Below are 17,896 nucleotides of genomic sequence, written 5' to 3'. Positions count from 1 at the left end.
CTACAGTGACAAAGGGATGGCACCAAGATGATCCTAAGAGCAAAAAGCAGAAGCAGATGCAAAGCTGGGTCTCCAAAGCCACAGTTCTACACTGGGTTAGAACCCAGAGTTTCCCAACTTCCCCTCGGGGGTTCTTTCCATTACACACTTCCCTCCTCCCCAAAGCATCCTGCCCAGAGAATTAAGGGACCTGTTTCTGAATCTCCTGAGCAGCAAGCCCATCCTAGAGAACTAACCAAGGGCCAAGGGGACACAGTACAGGAGCAGGGCCACTGCTTCCTGAGCTCTGCAATCAGAACCCAAGACATTCTTAACAAATACCCGAGCTCTATACATAACTGGGCTCCATCAGCTGTCCTCCCTCTTTAGGAACAACCAACAGCTATAGGAGAAAACACCTTCAGTGTGTTGCTACCTAATGAAAGTAATAGCCAGGTAGCCTAAGCAAGCTACCGTAAAATGGAAGTCTCCCTTGCTCAGAGCTCATTTTCCTAGAAGGAACAATGTAATCAAATCCTTTTCAGTGGTAATGATGAAATTAAAGACATTCCATCATCCCGTTTAAAGAGTTCTGCTAACAAAATCAATAAGGTGGTATCACCCCTATTCCTTAGAGGGGATGGGGGAATGCTTGGTAAATTGGTTAAGAGACAAGCAGTCTAGGCATCATGAAAAAAGCAGTCATGGAATAACCGATCTCTGAAGAGATGACAATGCTTGCAAAAATGAAGTCAAGAAACATGCAAAATCAAATCAAATCCTGTGAAACCAAGGAGGAGGGCATAGATGATTGAAGAGCTCTCTGGGAGAAGAAGTATGGCCATTCGTGGCAATGGTGGGGGTTACCTGTAGAGCATGAGCGCCACTGACAGAAGGCAGCTAGCTAGCTAGGCTGTGTGAAGGCCAAGGCTATGGGGATTGGCAGCCCAAACCCTACACTGGCCACCTGCCCAGGGAGGCTCTCTCAGTGTTCAGTAACTCAGGATGTTCAGAATGTAGCCCAACGGTTGAAAAAGGCCCCAAATGGAACAAGCCCTGGAAAGTTAAATACAGGCTAGTTTTCACAAACGTTTAGCAAGTGACCAATAGACCTAACTAGGTTCCTCTGGAATCCTAAAATCTGACATTGCAGGAAAAAGTTTACTAGGAATTAGTGGGACTAGATAAAGCTTTTCTTTTAGAAAATAATTTGAGGTCTCTGCCAGGTTCCTAACAAAGGTCTCGGTGGCATTCGCAGGGTCTAAGTGGTAAAGGCACGTCACCACCACGGTAAACCTGGTTCACGTATTTTCAGGACCAGAAAAGTCTCGAAATAACCCTTTGGTCTTTCACATGTTTTGCTGTGTCCTTGCTACCTAGGTTCATTAGTCAAGAGAAAAAAAGCAACAGTCTAGCCTCCCTTTGACAATTCTCAAGTGTGGTCATAGCCAGTGTCTATGACATCATCTTATGATTTCCAGGGCAACTCGCTAACACTAGAGACCTCTGAAAATCATAGGGAGTGTATCTGACATACCAAGCAGAAACTGTTAGGAAAAATAGGAAACCCTAATTAGTATCACTCATTCCCACTTGTTTGGCTTTCAATTCAGTAAACAATTTTGACGCACCTCCCATATACTAAACAATGGACTGAACCCCATGTAGTCCACCAAAGCATCTGAATAAGAGCAAGGAGGTCCCAGTCAGCCGTTTGGCCACTAACCATTAATTTTCTCACATGTAAAGCAAGCATAGTTACTACCCACCCTTTCCATCTCAAAGGTGTAACAATAATAAAAAGGCTATTGTATGGAACAAGTGAGCTAATAAAACTTTCTGAAAAGTAAAAAGCTCCATACAAACTTAAGGCTGTGCTATAAAGAGCGGACATCACCACCTCTGGCCCTCAGAGGGCTATTCCAGCTAAGGGCAACAAGACATTCAGCTTGAGTTATAAAGGTCTCATTCCCTGTCACCCACTCCCAACTTGCTTGAGAACAGGGCACCGTGCAGAGTAGGCAGGTGCTTAATAACCACGCCATAAGATGGCAACACAAGCCAAGAACTGCTACAGAGACAGTCTATAAAAAGTGCTAGATTTGGAATTTGCCCTTCTAATTTAAAAAAAGCGTCAGCACCCTGTTAGATTTTAAAGATCACACTTCATAGAACAGAGCAATTGAGGGTAGAGAAAGAAGGGTTAAGTCCTAGGGTGCTACTATAATAACTCCAAGCATATTTTACTCCAAGATCAGCTTGGCTTTACAGATGGAAGAAAAGAGAGGAAAAATGTTTAGATGACTTGTCCAGAGGTGCTCAAGAGGGAGAGAAACCAGGCCTCAATCTTAGTTCAAGGTAAAGATTCGCACATCTGCCTATGTGCCCTAAGCAGCTTACTATACGGACAGGGATGGCTCCAAAGACGGAATCCCTCCTAGGCAGAGTCTTTGCATTTGGGTAAAGCTTAAAGATTTACCAGGGAAACCTAGGGGCAAACACGCTGCAACTGACTTAGTGGCAAAGGACACCCTCCCCCACCAAGGCAGCTCCCTGAACTAAATGTTTAAAAAGGTTATTTGAGTGACAGTAAAATATAGCTTTGGGCAAAATTTTCCAATGCAATATTTAACTTCCCAAAAATATCTTCACCAACCATGCCCGATTTCACCAAGCTAGTTTCCTATCAGGAGAATCTCTGAAATGTGTATCCACAAAAAACTCTAAATTCCCTAACCTTTCTGACAATCCAGGCCACAAACTGGCTCTAATCTAGGACAATAAAGGTGATGTCAACTCCAAGAGGACTAATTTCCAAATATTTAGGGGAAAGGCACCACTAATTCCATTTTCAAACCAGAGAAGCCCTTCACCTCACAGTACCTGGCACACAGTAGGCACCTACTAAATGCTGGCTGCTACACTACTTTACTCTTTCAGGAAAATCCATTTCACTGATTCCCAAAACTTTTGAAGTGAATGGAACCTTAGTAATGCTCTACTCCAACCGTCAGCCAAGTGACTTGCCTCAAATCACAGAACGTGGTAAAACTGAGCTAGAACTAAGCCCCGCATTCTTCCTACAGTGACACATGCTAACAGGAGATTCCTAAATTCCCTAAAGATTTCCATTCTCCACATACTCTTGTCACTGTCCCACAAGGTGGGCTGGAGACTCACACCAATTGGCCACTGGAACTCATTAATACTCTGCTGGTGTCCTTCAGAGGCTGCATTCCTTCCTTCATTCAACAAATATTTACCTCCTACGTGCAAGGCTGCCAAGTAATAGGGTTTAAAATGAACTGCAACAGCCCACAAAATGAAGCCCTGGCTCGTGCTGTCCTGTAACAGCAGGCACGGAGCCTCTGGCATGGGAGACATAATTCCATTTAGGAGAAAATGGACTGGAACACTACTGATGGCTTGACTGACTCTGGGGAACAGGTCAGTCACTTGCTCCTGACTGAATGCCAAGGGCTCTATGACCATATATACAAGTCCTCTATCTACCAATGAATGACCCAAATTCCCTTTGGTTAAGAAATATAAAAGCAAGGATCAAACTCCATGGATTTCTCTAGCCACCAAGTGAGCTCTACTCTCCATCTCAATAAATGCCTAGAAGACAATCCACATCATCACCCAGAGGAAGCTAAGGGTGTCTTGGGTTCAACTCTAACCTATACAAGGAGACACTTTTTCTGTGATCCCAACTACTAGGCCCCTGGCACAACTTTTGGCCTGGGCTGCGGACTGATCTGGCCCGCATGGCGTAACAACATGGTGGGGATCTAGACAAGCTGGTCTAGACCCAGCTTAGTCAGTGCTGAACTAGGTTTGGACTAAGGCTTCAATGCGTACATAAACCCAAGTCTATAGCTATGTTTTAAAGGCCCACATATCTAAGAGGTGTGAGCATCATTTACTCATCAAATCATCACTGAACGTCCTGCTAGGTACTACTATAAAGCTTAGACATGGCTATCAAGTTTCCCTCACTTGTACCAGAAGTTATTCAGAGGCAGGCAAAAAAGGGGGGCAGGGGGAGGGGGAAGAAACTCTGGCCTGATGTGATAAGGCTCTCCTCCTTTAAAGGTCCAGAACTAAGGGCACAAGGATGCCTGCAGCTCCTCTCAAAAAAGCAGGACCAGCCTGGATGCAAAAACAATGGAACCTCAAAGCAAAAAATCTCTTCCAACCCACTCACTGTAACATATAAAGAAATTGAGACTGAGAGGGCAAACCCCAAGTCACAGAGCCAGGTTAGCAGGAGAAACAGTACCAGAGCCAAATACTCCAGATTTCCACATGGTCTGCCAAGGTAGCAACTGTCACCAATGACTAACATTCTGCCTCAGTTTCCCCGATGTAGAGATGTTACTGAGAATGAAAGCTAGCCAATGATGATTTAGCACAATCTCAGTCACTGATACAGTTTTAGAGAATAGTATCAGGTCAGAAAATAAAACGAGCCAAAGATACCTCAAAAGTCTTTTAGATCATATACAACCCCAACACCCAATTCATGCCAATTACAATCTAAACCAACTGGAGGCTTCAAAAGAGCTAAAACAAACAAACAAACAAAAAAAAACTAACCTAGCTTCTCTGCAAATACCTCTGGTAGGATTGGTCCCACTAAATGCACCACACCATAAGAATCCAGATTAGCGTTAGGCTTCGGATCACTTAGTCCAATTCCCCTCTACAAATGCTCCATGAAAAGGATTGGCCCTAGTTCCGTATTTCCAAAGAAAACAGGATGCGTCTAATGCCTCTTTCACAAGAGGTTGGAAGATCATTTTATTGATCACGTTTCATCATTGAAAAATGGTTTGCATCCACCAACCCTTAAAACTATAAACATATAAGCCTGTTATCACTTCAATCCACATCAATTTAGCCATTATTCCACAGCAGAGAGAGCCATGGCAAAGTGATATTCAAAGGGCTAGCAAACATCAGCCACAATCCACATTCCAAGAGACATCCCAACACCTGGGAAGTCAAGTACCATGTCCAACTAGATGCCAGTCATCTATCTGAATAAAAATGTACCCATTCACCTCATTTTTCTATATTCGTATACACAGTACAGATCAATAGATCATTAAACTTGGAGAGTTCAAGCCTTATCCTTTTGACCAGGATTACTTTGGATGAGGGACTAAGTACCACCTGACTGATCAGCTCTTTGGCAGTGAAGATGTAGGTGGCCTACAGACATTTTCAGTTGAATTATCCTTTAGATTCACAAACTAAAGCTACAAGGACAGGACCAATCCCAGCCTCTCATTTTCAAAATAAATAGGACCAATAAAAAGCCACCTCGAGAAGTCTCAACCAAGTACATCGCTTTTTTTGTGCCTTTCCATATACCTCCTAGCTAATCTGCTATCCAATTCCAATTCCACACGCCCTACTTGGTCATTACATTTTTCTCATAGGCTCTGCCTTATTCTGTTCTGGGACTCAATTTAACAAATCCTGAAAGGCCTCTGGAGATCAGATCCAATGGCCTCATTTTCTAGAGTAAACCAGGCCCCAAGGGAGGGGGGGATGGGTTAGGCCCACAGTCACACTAAATCCCACTTCAGAAAACTATAAAGTCTCATACATTCTTATGGTATTGGAATTTCATCCCTTGTAACTTCAAATTAGCAGACTATTAAAATCTTTTGGTTAGAAACAGATCCAGATCATAGTGTTATGTTTTCCTGGGATTTGGCCTGTGTTCTTCTATGGAAAATATCATCTAAAAAACATTGCTGTAGGATGTTTCAATGGTTCCAACCACCATAAAACAACACAAAAGCATTACTTATTACAAAGAGTGGCACCCCCAAAGTAACTACTTTTCCTATGTCACAGGAGGGGAAAAAAAAAAGAACCAAGCCACTCTGCCTAAAATAAACAAACATGGCACAAGAGAAAACTTTCTACACAAACAAATCTAGAAACCTTCTCTCACACTTATAATCAAACACTGATTTCTAACCTTGCAAAGGAGGAAACAAACAGGCAAACCCTAAATTTCAGAAGCAAGACAAGAGCACACTCGTCCTTTGGGAGGAACATTTCTAGCTAGAGGAAAAAAAGCAGGAGGGGAACTATCTCCAAACAGCTGCTTCTATGGAATCCTGGGGGTTTTGAAGAATATACTCAGTTCCATCCCCACTGTTTGTGAGACAGAGATCAGGATATGCATTTTAAAAACATTCTATTTGGGAAAGCAACTGATTTTTAAGAGAATCCTGGCTCCCGCATCTCTAACATTTTCTGTTGAGAGGTTTTTGTTAATGTGTAATGAGTCCGAATATTCTTTCCTTAGATTGGAAAAAAAAAAACACCTTTGTGACACCTGGACATATTCCTTGTAATTGGTTACACACAAAAATGACTTCAGGAGGCAGGCTACTCTTCTACCCTTTTAAAATGTGTTATTTACTAGATGTGCTGACAAGGATTCCCTAAATAGCCCCCTTTTCTTTTTTGCAACATCCAGGAATTTTTATTTTGAACTATACTGAGTACATCAGTTATTTTTTTTTTTAAAGTGATACTGTAGCAAAGAGTAACTTACCAAAAGTACAACCCAATGTTTAAGACTAGGCCTTTTTTTTTTTTGTTTTACTGGATTAAATTTCATTTTCCTTTTAAACTGAAAGGATACATATTGGTGCTGGTCTGTAATAGGAGTGGGGTGTGGGTGGGGGAGGAAGGCCCAAGATGTACCCTGAATTTGCAGAAGACTTAAAAGACAGAGGAAACAGTTTCAACTATTTCTTTAAAAACTGTTTCTGTTTCTCCTTGGAATATGCTTTATCCAACATAGCCAATCTAAAAAAAACCCCAAAAACTTTAAAAGAAAACAAGCGTCCTTTTCCACTGACCCAAGCACCAAGCCTTTGCTGAAAGGCAGTCTCTTATTTCAAACAGTATCGGAAAGCGGCTGGTAGCTATTCTTGGCCAGTGGCCTCTTTGGGGGTGGGGGTAGATTTCACACTGGAAGGGAAACTGACATTAACTTAAAACAAATTCAGTTCCCTTTAGTTGGGTCCTAGGAAGAATGGTTTTCTGAAACATGTGCTCCCTGTGGGTGCTTCAGACATCTTGGCTTCAGCTGCTGTGACTATGTCACAATTCTGAGCTGTGTGGTCACACTAGGCTCTCCCTCTCAGCCACTGAGATCATGGACACATGATCCCTGACTGCAGGTCAGACCAAAGAGGTTATGAAGCCGCAAAGGTGAGGAGAGCAGTAGGAACACGGGAAGGCAGTGGCCAACTCAACTTGAATCTGGACAGTGGTTCCTTTCCCCCCCCAAAAGTGAGTTCTTTATATAATAGAGACTTGTGGATGGGGCGGGGACTACATGTGAGGGATGGTAAAGGGCCCTTATTTGTACGGTACCAACACAGGGCAAAAGGGGAGAATGGAGGTTCAACATGTGTTTTGTCTTTTTCAAAGAAACTTATGCTTGTAAAACACATCAGTTGTACAGTACTGCAAGTCATTTTGTTGGTGTTTTTTTCCTTTGCACATGAAGGACAGAGAGGTATATACTGGGAGGAGGGGCAGAGGGGTGTACTGACCACCATGATTGAGTGTGTAACACATTCACATGAACTTTTCACTGTAAGGCACGTGCTTAACAAAGGAACAGTAGAAGCAGCCAGAAGCTTGGGACTGGACAGTTCACAGAGTTTGTGCTTCAACAGTATGTTACAAATGACTTGGTCAGCTTAAACTTCCATCAAGTATCCACTGAAACACTGTAAGACACAGGAGAAGATGTGAGAGAAAACGTGGACCACTTCCCCCCCAGTAAGGGGGTGGGGGGAGCAGCAGAGCAGGCTGGTGGTTTAACAAGAGATCACATTTTCCTTTGTCCTATAGACATAGGCATGGACTGGCACACTGATACAGTATCCACTTTCTTCATAAAGGGATGAAGGCTGGAGACCAAGCAATGGATCTGAGGGGCAAAAAGGTCAAATAGAGACCACATGTAGGTTGCTGTCAGTTACTACTTGAGAATGATACAGTAGACTTTAAAAAAAAAAAAGAAAACTGTGCACTTTCAGCGACAAATGAACTAAAATGATTAACTTGCAAGGATGTGCAACTCTAAAGAGCCAATAGGGTTAGAGGTCCTGGTTTCAACAAACTAACTCTTTTTTAAAAGCATCTCTTTGGTCTTGGGCTAAGGGAGGAAGCAAGGAGAGAACTAATTTAATTACTTAATAAAAGAGACTACTTACCATCCCAACCCCTTGCAAGACATACACTTCTGACATAAGAGAATTCCTGAGAGGCTTGCTAATGAGTGTAAGCAGCTTGTGGTAAAGCGCCTATCCCCAGGAGGGGAGGGGGCAGCCTGAAGAGAAACCTGGGCTTAGCAAACATTCATTTGCTAATCTGTTTATTTTCTCCATCTGTAGGCTGGCAGCAGTCAGGAAGTAGGGGTTTAAAAAAAATGCTCACCAAACAGTTGTGCTTGTGTCTTTGAACGTGGGTGTTTTTTTCCTTTGAAAAGACAGGTTATGCTCTCTGAAGAGAGCCAAATTTAGGGTGCTTGCAGGGAGAGGGGATCTGGGGGGGAGAGGTACCTGGAGCCCAGCAACTTCCCGGAGAGTCCCAGATGTGGATCGAGTCCTGCCGAGGTGGGGGGAGGGGAAGGGCGGTGGGGTGGGGTTAGAGGGAGCACAAGACACTTCGGACGTTTCCTGTTTCTGGCCTCGCCCAACCCTACATTAAGTGAACGGCTCCCACCCCGCAGAACCTGCCTTCTCATCCCCCCCCCCAATACCACTGTCGGAAGTCAGGATTCCTCAAGCCACTCCCTAAAAAATAAATAAAGATTTAAAGAAAAACGTTTTTCTAAGGGGAAGGGACCCTAAATTTACCCTGACCTCTCCTTCTCTGAAAGTAAAAGTTCCCCACTTTGTTCCCAAGAAAGCGTGTGGGGAGCAGTACAGCCCAAACGCTTTCTTTCCAAAAGAGGGGAGTGGGTTCCTGACTCCATCCTCTCTGAAACGGGAGCTTCCCAAATCCAGCCCCTCGGAATGAAAGGAGAGCAAGTGAAAGGGGGAAGGGGAGAGAACAAGAGAAGGAGAGAGACCCAGACAAAGGAGGGAAGGAGAGCGAGAGAAGAGGGGAGCGGGGACTACGGGATCCCTGTCGGGCAGCGTGGTCCAGGCACGAGGCCCACGTGGTCCCGAGCCGCTCCGGCCTCGAGGCCCCCCGCCCCGCCCCCACCCTGTCCGCCGCCCCCACCCCCAAGCCCCGAGCGCCCCTCTCCCCGCGGTGGGGATAGGGCCGGGGGCTGGGGGGCCAGGGGCGGCTGCTCACCTTGCCTGCAGCATGGCGCCCAGAGTGAGACCGAGGCAGGAGGGGGAAGGGAGAGCAGGGGGAGGGGAGAGCGGGCCGGCAGCAGCAGCGGGCGGGCGGGCTGGCGGGAGCCCGACCCCGCCCTTCCTTCCTTCCTCCCCCACCCCTGGCCTCCCCTCCCCCCATCATGGCCGCCCCCTCCCCCTCCCCCCGCCGCCGCCGCCGCCGCTGCCGGGTTACCCGACCTGTCGTCAGGGAGCAGGCTGAGGCCGGGGCGCTGGAGCTCACGCTGGGTGGTGGGGGACGGCGGCGGCGGCGAGGACGAGGAGGGCGGCGGTGGCGGGTCCGAGGCGGCGGCGGCAGGGGGCGAGCCCGGCGAGCCGCCCTCCATGGCGGCGCGGAACAGCCCGCGCCCCCGCCCCGCCCCGGGCCAGGGGGCCGCGGAGGCAGGCTCCCCCTCACAGGCCGCCCGGCCCCGGAGCCCGGGCCCTCATCGGGGCAGGCGGGCGGCGGCGGCGGGCGGGGAGCGGCGGCGGGGGCTGGGGCCGGGGCCGGACGGGGGCTGGGGCCGGGCGGGGAAGGGACGGGGGGCGGCGGGAGAGCCGAGCGGGCGCGGGCCCGGGACGAGGCCGAGGACGAGAAGGAGGCGGCGGCGACGGGAGGCGTTCGGCCCCCTCCGGGACTCCCTGCGGGACGCCCTCCCGCCCTCCTGCCCTCCCTCAGCGCCTGCTGCCCGCGCCCGCCGCGCTCGGGACTGCACACAAAATGGCGGCGGCTGCGAGCGGACGCTGAGGCGGGGGGAGGAGGAGGAGGAGCGGCGGGCCGGGCCGGGCGGTGAGGCGGCCCAGGCCTCCGACAGGGAGGGAGGGGCAGGCCGGGCCGGGCCGGGCGGGGCGGGGCGGTGAGGTGCGCGTCACGTCCCGGCCGGCGGCGGAGAGGGCCGAGAGTCTCCGCGGGGGCGGGGAAGGCGGCCGGGAGGCGGGGGAAGGAGCCGAAAGTTAGAAGTGGGGCTGGGGCGGGGTGGGGGGGCGGGGGCGCGGAGGCGCGGAAAGAGCCGAAACTCGCTGATGGGGCGGGGCCCAGAGTAAGCCGCAGGGCGGGCCTGGGCGTGGCGGAGAGAGCCGAGAGGGCGGGGGGCGGGGCGTGAGACCGTGAAAAGGACCAAAGTTACTGAGGAGGCGGGACCTGGGGAAGCGAAGCGAGTCCGGGGAGGTGAGGGGGCGGGGCCTAGGGCAGCCTCGAGGTGTAGGAGAGGACAGACGGATGGCTGGGCGGGAAGCGTCGGTCTCGGCCTCCATCCCGGCCCAGGGAAGCCTCCCCGGAAGGGGGAGTGCGAGAGCGCCAAGTGGCACCCGGGGGCCTGGGGCTCTCAGCCCCTGCTCTGCAGACGTCTCCTGGAGGCGTCGAAGAGGGTGCTTGGATCCAATCCCCGCTGTGTAACCCTGGGCTAGATAAACGCTGTGCCTCCCCCATCTGTGAAAAAGAGACTATAATCGCACCCGGGCATCTTCTCAGTGCTAGACTGTGATTCTCGTGCTGTAGCAATAAATCACAATCCGTGCTGTGCTTTCACACTGTTCGCTTCCCAACAACTCGGGAAGGTGTCCTGTTACGACCCCCATTTTTGGTGATGAAGTGGGAACCCCGTTCCAGGATTAAGCATCCACGTGCCAGGTCGGGCCAGAGACACAAAAATGAAATCGAGGACCCCAAAGTAGCTTTGGTCTTGAGCAGAATTCCCCCAGCCCCTCACTGGCAAGTTGGGTCTCTAAGGCCCCCCCCCCAACTAAGGGTTTTAGGGGCAGAACCCAACCTGAGAGGTTGGGGTATTCTTTATAAAGCTATCTGCTACAACTCCCAAGTTTTGGTGTGTTTTCCTCAATCCTGTTAAACTCTTTGTGACCCCATTTGGGTTTTTCTTGCCAAAGATACTGGAATGGTTTGACATTTCCTTCTCCAACTCATTTTACAGATGAGGAAACAGAGGCAAACGGTTACATGACTAGGGTCACTGAGCTAGTAAGTGTCTGAGGCCGCATTTGAACTCAGGAAGACATCTTCCTGACTCCTGGTCTGGCACTCTATCCACTGTGCCATTTAGCTGTCCTCTCCCCCAATATATCAATTGCCAATTATAGGGCATCTGCCTAATATCACTGACTGACCCAGTGATTTGTATCCCAATACCATCTAATTCAGGGGTGGGGGACCTGCAGCCTAGAGGCCACATGTGGCCCTCTAGGTCCTCAAGTGTGGCCTTTTGACTGAATCCAAACTTCACAGAACAAATCCCCTTTAATAAAAGGATTTGTTCCATAAAACTTGGACTTAAAAGGCCAAACCTGAAGACCCAGAAGGCCACATGTGGCCTCAAGGCTGAAGGTTCCTGCCCCTGGCATGGACTCTCATCGGAGACCTCTGGCCCCCCAGACTTTTGAATATCACAAGATTGTTCCATCTTTCTTCATCTAAGAAGAGGATATCTCTTCCAAGACAGAAATAGAGGCAGGATCAATATAGCCATAATGTGGCTTTGAAGCCATATTGCAATCAGATTTGAGAAGGGGCCTTTCATCCAGAAGCTTAGAGCATTCTTCTTCACAGGAACACAGCCAGGAAACAGGTCAAATTGCACGAACACACGGCCCCTCCCCCACTCTTTTGTACATGGACACAAATGCTTGTTGACTTATACACTCCCTTCCTGCTCAGCAGCTCCCCAATTAAAAAACCTTTAATCATGACACACAGAATACCTGTTCATACTCTGAGTCAGCCCCATTACACATGCCTGGAAGCAAGCTTAGCTAGCCTAGAAGGTGGTAACAATCAAAATGGTGCACACAGGCTCAAAACTGGTGGATCCTCCTTCTAGCCATTCTCCCCATTCATACGTTAATAAATATCAAATAAATTCAAGATGGGGAGAGGATGAGGATATTTGGGCTGAAAAGATAAGCCACCTGCCCAAGATCCCTAGCATTTGACCAGGTAGTTAGGAGACCTGAGTTCAAATTCCAAGTTTCACTGATTACTCATGTGACTGAGCAGGTCAATATATTTCTATGAACCTTAGTTTCTTAATCTATAAAAATTATGATGATCATCAGCAAGCATATTTTTTTTACCCACAATTGCCAAATTAATATTCCTATCACAGATCTGACTCTGTCAATTCCCCGTACTCAGAAATCTTCAACAACTCTAGATTGCTCTTGGATAGAATAGAACTCCCTCAGCCCAGCATTCGAAGGCTGTCAAAAATCTAACACTGTCTTCCTCCTGCCTTCTCAGTCTTTTATATTCTCACCTCCCTACCCACTCTCTTCCAGATCAACTAGCCTGCTAGATAGAGGTTTCCTGTTCTAGATTCCTGTACAATATAAAAGTGGTTCTTAGGCAGTTTGGGATTGCTGAGAACCCCAAATGTCAGGGTACAGGGTGGCATCTGCCTGGAATGAATTCACGCATTCATACCTTCTTCCAGTCAAGTGAAAAGTTTTATTGTAACACCAATAGAAGTAGGCAGGGTTCCTGGTGAACCTGCAACTTGATGGGGGTGAGACTGATGCTTATATACAAAAAGGACAGTGAACGAACGGGTTTAAGGAGTGATGTAAGTGATCTGGGGTGGGCCAGGTGCAACAGCAAAAGGAGTATTAAGTAGTCTGCAGTGGGCCAAGAGGGACGGTGAAAAGACTGGTGGGACAGATGCCTTGGGCAGAGGCGAGGGTGATCCGGGCTACTGAAATGTATGGGAAAATTCAGGGACTGGGTTGCTTTCAAAGACATGGTCTTTTCCTTTTAGGGGTCCAGGTCTCATTACCCCATCAGCTTTCTCCACAAGTGAAATGCCTTTCTTCCTCACTTTTGCCCCTGGGAATTTCATTATTATTGTTCCGTAGTTTTCAGCCCTGTCCAACTCCTTGTGACCCCATTTGGGGTTTTCTTGGCAGAGATACTGGAGTGGTTTGCCATTTCTTTCATCAACTCCTTTTAGTTGTTGAAAAAACTGAGGTAAATACAGTTAAGTGACTTGCCCAGGGTCACACCTTTTTTTAATTAGATTTTTTATTTTTAGTTTACAACACTTAATTTTACATGTTCTTGAGTTTCAAATTTTCTTCACTTCCCTCTCCTTCCCCCCAAGATGGCATGCAGTCCAATACAGATTCTACATAAACCTTTGCATTAAACTTATTTACACAATAGTCAAGTTGCAAAGAATTATGACCAATGGAATGATTATGAGAGAGAAGAAACAAACCAACAAAAAAAGAGGAAAGAAAAAAAGAGAGAGAGCAAATAGTTTGCCTCAGTCTGCATTCAAACTCCACAGTTCTTTCTCTGGATGTAGCTAGCTTTTTCCATCATGAGTCCTTTGGAACTGTCTCTGAGCCTTGTATTGCTGAGGAGATCCAAGTCTGTCAAAGTTAGTCATCACAGAATCAATGTTTGTGGTTGTGAGGGTCACAGCTTTTAAGTATCTGAAGCCAGATTTGAGCTCAGGAAGATGTCTTTCTGACTCCAGGGCCAGCACTCTATCCACTTCACCACCTAGCTGGTGAATCTCTAGAGTTCCTCAAAGCACAGGGCCACTTCCTAAATTAGGCTTTTTTTCTGATTTTCCCTGTTATTAACAATTTCTCTATCTTGAAATTACCTTGTATTACTTTGTATATAAATCAATTCAAAAAGCCTTTATTGTCTCACATTCCAGGCACTGTGCTAAGCTTGGAGAGAAAGACAAAGATGAAAATGCCTCTACCCCCAAGGAGCTTATAATCTTTTGGTGGGGGGGGGGGGGGGGGGGTTGGGGGAACATGTACATGGAAAAGCAAATACAATATATATTCAAAATAATGGGGGAGGCAGGCAGACCATCTTTAATATAAAGGTCAATTTGTTACCAATAGGCTAGGAAGTCCAGAGAATTAACTAAAAGAGTGCCATGGGAAAAGTGCCCAGGAGAAATGGGGCTGACAAGAACGGGTAGGGGAGATGTGGTGACGATGCCTGGGCAGCCAAAGCCTCAAAAGCCCTGTGATTCTGAGCAAAGCACTGTTTTGTCATACCTTTCCCAAGTAACCACTGGCTGTAATAATTTGATTGCCACTTCCTGAAGAGTACCTGAGGGTTGTTGAGAAATCCCTGATCCTGCCTCATGGCCAAAGCAGAGCTGGCTCATCCTCCCAAAGGTCTGGGACGAACCCACAAGCGCTTACAGAGAGCCCTAAGGAAAGTGGGCTGAAGCTTAGGGAGCACATGGGGCAAAAACAACTTGCATCTGCCAATTGCTGTAAGTCTTCACACTAGTAAGTTGTCCAAGCAGCATCCCAGTGATGAGTCTGACTTCCGCCCAGCAACAGAGAGAGCCTTGCCTAAATCTAAATCTGCCCAGTAACAGGGGGCTCTGTCTGTTGACAGGAAAACCTTGTTATTTCTGTGTATGTGACTAGCCCCTGTGGTTTGTGTCCATAACTTCGAATGTTTCCAGTTAAGTTCTCTGTTTTGTGTTCATGTCCCTGAACTGTTTTGTAAAGTACCCTACACACCTGCTACTCCTGACATCCTTCCCTATGGTTAACTGCCCACATAGGAGCATACTCTCACCCCTAGCTGAGTGCCTAAAACATATGTAGAAAAGCAAGCCCCTGTCTTTTCTCATACTGCTAGTCCTTCCAGGGCTAGCCTGCTGCTTTTGCCTCAATAAAGCCCTCTTGACTAGGAGAACCTCTGCCCCCTGAATTCTTTCCGGATAAGCCAACTCCAAATCTCATCTACCTTATCACCAGGGGCATGGCTAGGCTCTGTCAACAGGGGAGCCCTTAACAGCTCCTGATGGAGCTATGAAATCAGGATTTGGACCCTGACTCCCAATCTCTTCACTTCTGTGGGATGTCACTTCCCTAGGATTTGAAGATAGAAAGTCCAACATCCTCTGGACCCTTCAAAGCTCACAGGGCCTTCCTCCAACCAAAGTAGGCTCCCTCCTATCTCCACACCACAGCAGATTTCTTTTCAGAGATCTTACTGGAATACCATGCTTGTTCCAATTTCCAGAATTACCCCAGTTACCCTAGCTTCATAACTTGGAGATGGGTCCTGGAGCATGACCAGCCTTGTTCAATGTCACTCATTTGAAGGACTTTTCACAATTAAAGTCTGTAGTTGATTGATTGAAACATCTTGGAAGCTAGTTAATTTAAGGTCAGCCAGTCAACAAGAATTTGTTAAGTATGAATACCTAGATTTCCATATAAGCTTAACACAAGGTTGATATGTTAGGGACCCACCTAAGCATGATGGGATTTTCATGTTCGCATAGACTCTATCTTCTGATTGTCATCAGTGAGAAATTTTACTTACTTCACAATAATTCACAAGCTGCAACCCTTATAACACCCACTTCCACAAGCAAACTTCAGGCCTTTTTTCAAGATAAAGAGCCACCTTTATTGTATATCTTCTGCTGTATTAGAAATTTTGGGCAGAAGACTGGTCCACACTCAGGCACTCCACCCCTACTGCTCAATCCCCCATGCCCAGTATCTTCTGGGATAGCCAGGGCCCGCTTCTAATGCCACCCTATGGCTTCTTGCCATCAACTTTAACAGCCTGCTACCATGGGAACCAGGGCCAAGGAACAGCTTAAGGCCATGGACACTGACACTATCTGTTATAGTATTTATTTATTTATTAACCATTTAACATGTATAAAACTTGGCCATCATTCTTGTTAGACCTTTTTTTTTAAAGGTCATTGGTGAAGTTTTTTAGTGTTATACCCATAATTCCATTTTCCCCTGTGGTGCTGTGGTTTTATTGTGTGATTTTGCATACTATGATGCAGCCTATGCATGCTCTGATGATTTTATGTTATACCAGAATAGACTGTACCTACTACGTGCTGTTAAGGGGTCCCCTGAACTTGTCTTTTTGAGTTTGCCATATTTTCCAGAAACACTGGATGCAGAGCATGCAGGAGACCCTGAATGTGTCAAGTGCCACCCCCCACCCCTGCCCCCAGCTGACATAATTTGTTGTTTGTATGTATCTTTGGGAGTCAAGACAAGCACCAGACAGTAGCTAGGGGGTCCCAAGGGAGAAGAATGTGGCTTTTATCCTGGCCTAGCTCCTTTTCCCACCTTCACTGCATCTTTCCCCTCCCATGCCATGCCTCTTTGGATGGAGATTTGTTTTTTCTCCTCTTCCTTCTGTTGTCTGTCATAAACATGCAAACTTCTGTATGGCTTGTGAACTCTGGGCTCCACAGGCGAGTTCATTTCTCTTGTAATAAACCCAGTTTTCACACACGAGTTAGCTGAAGTTGTGATTGCCTGTGGTCAATACCAAGCACCGTACTTAGAGAGGAGATACAAACAAACAAAAAAAAATCCCTATTCTCAGGAACTCATAATGTAATATAGGGGACACAGACGTGAACAACTATGGACAAGCAAGACACATAGGTTAAATTGAAGATAATCAAGAGGGGAGGCAATAATACTAAAGGGGCCTAGAAAAGCTTCTTGTAGAACAGGGCTGTCCAACCTTAGGTTTTTATTGAAACAACAGATAATATATTTTGATTTGCCATTTTAGTGAGAGCTCTGCAGGCCCCATATGGCCTGTGAGCTGAATTTTGGAAAGCCCTGTTGTAGAAGGTCAAATTTCAGTTGAGCCTTAAAGGAAGCCAGAGAGGCCAGGAAACAGATGAGGAAGGAGAACATGCCAGGCATGGGGGATAGTTAATGAAAGTGACCTGAGTTAAGAGATGGAGTTTGTAGCTCAAGGAACAGCAAGGAAACCAATGTTAGTGGACTTTGAATAAGAAACTTGAGATTGGGAGACCAGCCAACAGGCTATTACCATTGTCCAAGCATGAGGTGACAAGGTTCTGTACCAGGGTAGTGGCAGCATCAGAGAAGAGAAGGGGGCCTATGTGAAAGATGTTATGAAGGTAGAATCACCTGAACTTGGCAACTGATTAACTATGTGAGCTAGGAGAGGGTGGGTAGGGAGGGTATAGAGTCAAAGATGACACCTAGGCTTCAGGTGACTGAGAGGACAGTGGTTCCCCCAATTGTAGCAGAGAAGTTAAGAGGAAAGGAGGCTTTGGGAGCAAGTGAGGGACTGAGGAGAGAATGGGTTCAGTTATAAATATGTTGAGTTTAAGAAGTCTACGTAGGACATCCAGTTTGAGATGTTGAATAGAGAGCTGGAGACATAAGACTGGAAATCAGGAGCGAGTTTAGGGCTGGACGTAGAATCATCAGCAGAGAAATAAATGACAATTGAATCCACAGGAGCTGAAGAGATCACCAGGTGAAATTGTATGATGGGAGGAGATAAAAGGGCCCACATCAGAGTCTTGGGTGACTGTCAGTCACCCAAGTCAGTGTTAGGGAAGAACCCTACAGAGAGGAGAACCAAAAGTGAAACCTAGAGAGAAGAGAGTACCTAGGAAAAGGATGTAATCAAGAAAGTCGAAGTTTACAGAGAGGTGAAGAAGGATAAAGATTGGAAAAAAAAGGCCTTAATTTTCACAATTAAGATATCATTGGTAACTTTGAAGAGA

The 17,896-nt window shown here is 46.9% G+C and overlaps 1 protein-coding gene across 1 annotated transcript in view; it reads right to left on the bottom strand.

Moving 5' to 3' along the window:
• ZC3H4 (zinc finger CCCH-type containing 4) overlaps positions 1 to 9,706 on the bottom strand; it is a 54,880-nt gene extending 45,174 nt beyond the window's left edge. The window contains exon 1 of the mRNA XM_036743663.1: positions 9,561 to 9,706. Within this exon, the coding sequence (XP_036599558.1) occupies positions 9,561 to 9,706 (146 nt within the window). The remainder of the gene's footprint in view (positions 1 to 9,560) is intronic.
• Positions 9,707 to 17,896: the final 8,190 nt, after the last annotated feature.

The sequence above is a fragment of the Trichosurus vulpecula genome, chromosome 2 (genome assembly GCF_011100635.1).
Source record: "Trichosurus vulpecula isolate mTriVul1 chromosome 2, mTriVul1.pri, whole genome shotgun sequence".
In the NCBI taxonomy this organism is placed as follows: Eukaryota; Metazoa; Chordata; class Mammalia; order Diprotodontia; family Phalangeridae; genus Trichosurus; species Trichosurus vulpecula.
This window is presented reverse-complemented; position numbering and strand designations above follow the sequence as displayed.